At 32.3% G+C, this 7,427-nt stretch overlaps 1 protein-coding gene across 1 annotated transcript; it reads left to right on the top strand.

Moving 5' to 3' along the window:
• Nucleotides 1–603: 603 nt before the first annotated feature.
• Nucleotides 604–3,900, top strand: LOC144972684 (protein transport protein Sec24C-like; the record flags this gene model as incomplete). The annotated part of the gene is given in 1 exon segment (XM_078914198.1): nt 604–3,900. A coding segment is annotated over 1 exon segment (143 nt), but the record flags the coding sequence as incomplete, so codon positions are not given.
• Nucleotides 3,901–7,427: the final 3,527 nt, after the last annotated feature.

Raw genomic sequence — 7,427 nt, 5'->3', positions numbered from 1 at the left:
CTATTCGACCCAATTCCCCTTTTGTATTACTTTTCTTGGGTGCTTTCATTATAATTCTATAATTTTTTGGATCTGATTTTCTTCCTTTGTACTGGCATTGATATGACAATTGTGTCCCTTAAAAGCAAACAAACATTTGTCTCTTAAATGTTATTTTCTTTTGTTAACCATGAAATTTTATGCTTGTTTTATCAATAGTCTTCCATCATGGTCTTATTTTTATTGTTCTTTTTAGTCGTTTTACTTCTATATGTAGGCCTTTTTAAACTATGATAATTGTTATTTATATTTGTTTGAGATATTCCTAGTTAAGATGAACAAGGTCTCTTCGATTTCAGTACGATAATAACTCAATCGCTTGCATTAAAAAAAAAAACAACAATAACAAAATAAAGATATTTGTTACGAACAAAAAAAAACATATTTATATATATTATAATTACAGATCTATGTAGAATTTTACATATCTTTATCGAATACATCACACATTTGCATTATCAATCTTTCTTCCTCCTTCCACCCCACATTCTGCTAGTACATTTACTCTTATTTCTTTCTCTTTTTTTTTAACCTGTTTTATATAATTTCTCATTTCTCTTTCACAGTTGACTATTGTGCGACAGAGAGACAAGCTTCAACCATGGTTTGATCATTTCTTAGTTGAGGATAAAGGAGCTAATTCGTCCAGTTCTTATGTTGACTTCCTTTGTCATATCCATAAAGAAATAAGGAATATTTTGAGTTAGGCTGGGTGCTATGTATTATGTAAATAAGTGAATCCTCAATTGAGAGCTTAGATTTTTGTTGGATATTTATATTCCCTTTTTTTTCTTTTTTTTTTTGTGTGGATGCACAGGTTAGGGACAGAGCAGATAATGTGATGCTTGTTGAAAAGTTGAAAATCAGGGGTATCTAACTATAGTAATACTATGAGTATGAAACTATACTGTACTATAGTATGAAAAGTAAGTTTGGTGTGATTTGTATAGATGATTTTTCGTATGTTATTTTGCATAGAGAAATGATTAAATTTTAGTTAAATCTCTATTGTAGGGGACAAATTAATTATAGAGCAATAGAAAAGAGGGGCAAAACAATGATTTATGTTGTAAGGTTTTAGAATAAAACCTAAAATAAAAATAGGAATGACGTGGTTTGATTGCTTTCTTGTCTGTATTTGGTTTCCATAATTGATTATCACATTGCTTGATCAAAATATCATGCTTGGAAATGAAGATTTTGAATTTTTATGAAAGGTTTCTCCGAAAGCTAATATTTATTTATTCCTGTTTTTTAGAATGCGATATCAATTTGCAATTCTGAATGAATAGCAAAAAATTTTAATGGATAATAACATAGTTGACTTCATTTCAATTGTGATAAGATTTCAAAATTTGGTCATTTAATATGGAAGGAAAATTTGAACACCTTTGAAATGTCAGGGTTTTTGAGATAATATGGTCAAGGTTTTTCAGTCATTGTGTTTCTAAAAAAATCAATCATATCATTTTTCCTGGCCACTGATATATAGCCATAAAATGTCATAAGTAATTGTTTCATTCCTACAAAGAGACTGTTTTTTTCTTTCTTTCTTTTTCTTTTTTTACATTTTTTTTTTCACATGGAATTATTCCATTTTCTCTCTCTTTCTCTTTTACAAATAGGATGTTGGTCTTGAAGAAAGTACAAATGCTAATACAATTGAACTGTTTGCGAGTTAGATGATCTAAGATATGAGGATCACTATTGTTCTGCTTGATTATGAATGTGTGAATTGTGGTGTGTGTTTTGACATGGTGGTTTTAAAATGTGAAAAATTGGAAAATTGTTTGCCTTTTATTAAGCATGTGAGATTGAATTTACTGTAAATATCTATACAAATAATATATTTTTCTTGACCTTTACTAAAGTCATTTAATGTTATCCTCTGCATATTTTCGGAAACATCTGTAAAAAATTATGAATACTGCTTCTTGCATTTATGTTTATTTATTTCAAAGAGCCTCTTCAATTGTGGCATTTTAGAAGGATAAATGAGTATACATGTTTAACAGACACAACGCACCATTAAATCTAAATATAGGTGAAGGGATTTACACAAACTTTTAAACTGTTTTGCCACTCGTATGCCATAATTAATTTACAATAGTTAAGTCTTGATTTTTTTTTCACTTAAGATTTTTTTGGCTAATTTTCGAGTTGGTACTGTTGATTAATGGTGATAAGTTATATGTTTTGTTGTTTTTTTTTTAAGATTACTCACTTATAAGTGTGTTATAACTCACATTACTTGAACAACAAAAATAAATACATGCATTCACATTAACAGTCACAAATTTTGTCATTTTTGATATTATGATTTCTTTATGTGGAGGATTGGTTCTACATTGTGATGAAGTGCAGCTAGTCCTTTTTGTTCAATTAAATAACCTTCTGCATCAAACCGTAGACTTTATTGTTGCCCTTGACCTTAAAATTTGAGTTGTGAGTGTCTACTTTGCTCTGTCTTCTATCCCTCTCTATCTGTTTGTTCCTTCCTTTCTATCTTTTTGTTCCTTCCTTTCTATCTTTTTGTTCCTTCCTTATACCTACAACGTTCTGTACTTGCCCGGCCTGGAATGGGATAAAGCCAAGTTTTACCTTAGCCCTGGTATGAAGCCTTTAAGGAGAGGGAGAGAGTCTGATGTCTCTGTAGAAGATTTTTTTTTTTTTTCTTAGAAAAAAAATGGGAATCATCTATTATACAGTGAAAACCAATTAGACCAAAAGCAGCTAAATCAAATAAATTGATAAGCCAAAAAGAATTTGAAATGCCAAGTATTTTATGTTTATAAATCTCATAAACAAATTCCCTAATATGAATGTACTCATCTCCATATGATTGTTAATTTGAAAAAAAAACTTGTTTTTCGTTGATGTATAAACATCCAATTCTCCTTTCGAGGAATAATTTGCATTTCAACAATATATTAATACACGCTACCTAGACTAAACTAACTGTAGCTTGATCCAGTGCTCTTTATCATTGTATGTCACTGCTCTAGTGCAAGATGTAATCATTTTGCTTTATGACACGAGGGTGGTAATTCAGTAATGAGAGACAATTTTAGTATTCATGAATGAAAGTTATCCCATTAAAAAAAAATCTTTATTCATTCTGTTGAAATTAAAATGTCTTTAAACTGAAATAGATCAAAATAATGAAATCTCTTGTTTTGGTTTAATAGGTTTTTACTGTAGCATAAAATTTCTTTTCGTTAATGAAATGTTATTGTTGATATTAGGCTTTACCCTTTTTAGCGAGGTTCCTCTCCTTTGTCAGAACGGGACTTTTTCTCATACTAGAGACAAGGATAGATTGTTGGTAGTATGATGTCTACCCCTTTTTCTCCTTGTGTACTAATTCCCTTGTCTTATTTTCTCTTGGGCGCCTGCATGTGCCAGTAAAGTCTAGATCCATATAATCTTTTGACCATCCCATCATCATCATACTACTTTCTACTGGCGCTGAGGAACCTTAAAGTTTTGTAAGCGCTAAATTGTTCTAAAAATTAACTGTTGTATTTTATTTATTATTTTTTCAAATCAAAGTGAATATGTGTGTTGCATCACTTTGGCGTTATTGACCTATAACTATAGTTTTATTATTGTTGTTATTTTAAATTCAGCATTGAGATGTTATAATGAAGTTATCAATATCATAAGACAAAAGTGTATCACATAAGAGCTAATATAAATCATTGACATTTTCTTTAGTTTTATGTCTGTGTGTATTCACTTTGTCGACTTAAAAACCGACACTGATTGATAAATCATTACTTACTTACCTTATTGCTATTGTAATTTCATGCATGCAAACAGTATAAACCTTTATTTGTCAATAAAGGACATGAGACAATTTGGTTTTGGTTTTTGTTGTTATTTTTAATTATTTTGTTTATTTGTTGTTATTGATGATGGTATTTTTGGTTTGTGTGTGTGTGTGTGTTTTGGGGTTTTTTTTTTTAGTTTTTTAAAAAGAATTCCTCGTCCTTCTTCTCAACATCCATTGAGCTCCATTCTGAATTATGTAGGCAAATAATCACAATCGAAATGACAGCTGTATTAAAGTAGAAATGATAGCACCTTCATCAAAACAAAGAAGTATCTATGCAGACTCTGAAAGGAGCTCGAGTAATGGAGGCTACAAAGTGAACCTTTACAATTGAGGTTGAAGTTGGAGAATGAGGATCAAAAGGAGCATGTGTGCTCGAATTTCAGCTACTCAAAATCGTTGGCAAATAGTTAAGGTGTACTTTCAAACTAGCAGAGAGAAAAGAAAAAAAAGAAAACGGCTTAATGTAGAGGAAAAGATTACTCGCCTCATACCAGTGCTACTTCTGTCAAAAATGAAAAAGGGGTCCTTTGATTGCTTAGTTTTGTCCTGGCCCTCGAGTTCTTGGCTGGGAGGGAAACAGCCAAATGTATAGTGTTAGTTTTGGGAGATGATATTTCTTTCCTTGTAAATCATCTATCATGTTCTGATTATTATATTTTTGCTTTTAATATATCTTGTAAATATTTGAGAGGTTTCCTTTTAGTGGGACCCTGTGCTGTTGTCTGGATGAGACTTTTAGTTGATCTTAAACTAAGTACATCGATGGTACGCTGCCTAATCCAAAACCTTGCTATCTCTCCATTCCCTTATTACTTTATTTTGGTTTTTTTTTCATGTGGCTTAGTGACACTAATTTAGTGTCTTTGTTTTATTATGAGACTTCACGGTTTTGACTAGGTCCTAACTGGAGTCTTTTATTAAGAGGTTGACAGATGGATTAATAATAATAATAATAATAGATCTTTATTGTCCACAAATATGGCAATTTGTCATTTAGTTACACTTGTTATAACGTTAAATGATAACTAACATTGAACAGATATTTCACTCCTACTTTTTTTCTCTCTCTCTCTCTCTCTCTCTCTCTCTCTCTCTCTCTCTTTCACACGTGCGATATACACAACATAACCATATTCATTTCGTTTTCAATTTGTTACAATTGTGGCAATTCGACACCAAAAATTATCATCATTATCAATTGGTCAGTTAATCTAACATTAAATAAATTAATCAGTTAATCAGTCAACGAATCAATCCTTGGTTTTTCTATACCATATGAAATATTCAAAAAAATTTTTGCTGATGGAACGAACGTTGATTTATACTTGTTAGTTCTACATTTAATCTGACAAAACCTTCTCCAAGATGGTAAAAGACTAAATTCATGGTATAAAATGTTTTTTATTGTTGGAAATTGAGAATGCTTTCCTTTCTATTGCTTTTTCATGAATTCTTTCTACTCCATCAAGAGGATGGTTTATTATTTTTGAAGCCTCTTTGATAGATTTTGAAATTTTTCATTTATCTTTAAGTCGGCATCCGCCAAACCATATGGTGCAGCCAAACGCAATTACACTATTAATCAATGAGTCATAAACTCTTAACATAGTTTTCTTCCTTACTTGAAATGTTCTCAATTTCCTTAGGATGTATAATCTTTGGGCAACTTTCTTAGATATTATATGTTGAGAGAAATTAAGGGAATTATCAATGGTTATTCCTAAATATTTAAAATAGTCAACTATCCCAACATCATCTTTACGTTTTTATTTTTTAAACCAAACACCCGTTCTTTTTGTGATATGTTATTTTTTTTCTTGTCTTTTCTCTATTGTTGGGGCATTTATCTTTTTAATTGATATCGATATACATTTTCAAACACCTGAAATACCCCCCCCACCCACCCACCCCAATTGGCATGGTCCTTTTGTCGGGGTACAACTTTTAGTTATTGCAAACTACCACAGATTGATTGCTCTTGCCTAGAAAGTACTTTTGGTCCCTGTTTGAATTGGCGATTACTGGGTGGGGATCCTGACCTCCCATAGTGGGCAGGGAGGTACATGCTGTGTCTTCTATCCCCCCATACCCGTTTTCAAATTGTTTCCTGTCGTTGTCTTGGAATGAGATTACTTGGTTTTGTCCTGACCCTGGCTGGAATTCCTTGGCTGGGAGGGAAACAGTCGAATGTATAGTTGTAGTTTTGGGAGATGATATTTTTTTCCTTGTAAATCATCTCTCTGTTATGCATTGTATTATGTTTAGTTTACATATTATATTATATGATTGGTAAACATTTGAGTGTATTCCTCTTAGTTGGGACCTGTGCTTGTGTCTAGATGAGAGTTTTAGGTGATCTCAAACTAAGTACTTTGATGGTGTGTACTTGGAATCTACATCTGTTTCCTATTTGAACCAATTCCCCTTTGTCTTACCTTTTCTTTGGTGCTTTAATTGTAATTCTAGAACGTTTTACTATCCCATTTTCTTCCTTTTTACTGGCGCTGATATGACCTTAATGTGTTGCAAGCGCCGTAAAACCCTTAAAAACGAATTGGCGGTTTTTGACTTCCTTTCTTTTGGGTGCCCATACGTGCTGAGCTGTTACTTTCACTGGTGTTGAATTTCAAATAAAAGGGTTGCTCTACCAATTCAAACACAATGAAATAATAAAATTTGTTTCAACATTTTTTTTTATGATTGACGTTACATATTATAATATCGGTAGTTTATTCGTTTTAACTTTTGTCGATATCATTTTGTGTTTGCTGAAAACATCACACAATGGCAAAGGAATTCAATGTGGAATTTCACGTTTGATGATGTTGACACCTTGATTGTATAGTATCAGTAATGTTTAAAATTGCAACATCTGACTGGGATTGCAGGTGATGCCATGATGTACCGTAGTTTTATTGATGTAATATTGGGGAAATGACATTGCTGATATATATATTCTACTCGAAGTCTAAAAAGACAGCATCAAGATTGTGTCCAATGAAGGGATAGCACCTCATCCTTTTCCATCCATTAAGGTCAGGGTGTGGCAAAACATACTCAATATGATCTAGGGAAAACAAGTATACCATAATGATTTCGAAGGGTTTAGAAACAAATCTTTTGGTAGTGTAGGTGTACACAAGTTCAAATTGCTGAGGCTAAACTGACTCCTTGTTAAATGATTTGCACGAAAGAGGCCTCTATGTTGTCATGTGATTAAATGATAACATTTTGCGGATCAGCGATGTGGTGTCACAAGTTGTAGTGTTGCATGCAATGATCAGCAAATTCGAGCCCCACAACATGTCCAATAAAGCATTTTACATTCATCAGTCACTTGACAAAGGTATGAAAGAGTACCTGCTGGGTGGAGTTCCTGACCTCCTGTAGTGGGCAGGGAGGTACACTGTCTTCTATCCCCCTATATCTGTTTTTAAACTTGCTTTCTGTCTTTTAGTAGGGAGAATTAGGCTAAAACCGTGCAAATTCGGGTTGAAAGCATGGAAATTTGCATAGACGTTACCAAGACCCATTAAAAAACCCATCTGCT

This window comes from Berghia stephanieae, chromosome 5 (assembly GCF_034508935.2).
Source record: "Berghia stephanieae isolate SIO BIC M18660-M18661 chromosome 5, UCSD_Bste_1.3, whole genome shotgun sequence".
NCBI classification, from domain to species: Eukaryota; Metazoa; Mollusca; class Gastropoda; order Nudibranchia; family Aeolidiidae; genus Berghia; species Berghia stephanieae.
This window is presented reverse-complemented; position numbering and strand designations above follow the sequence as displayed.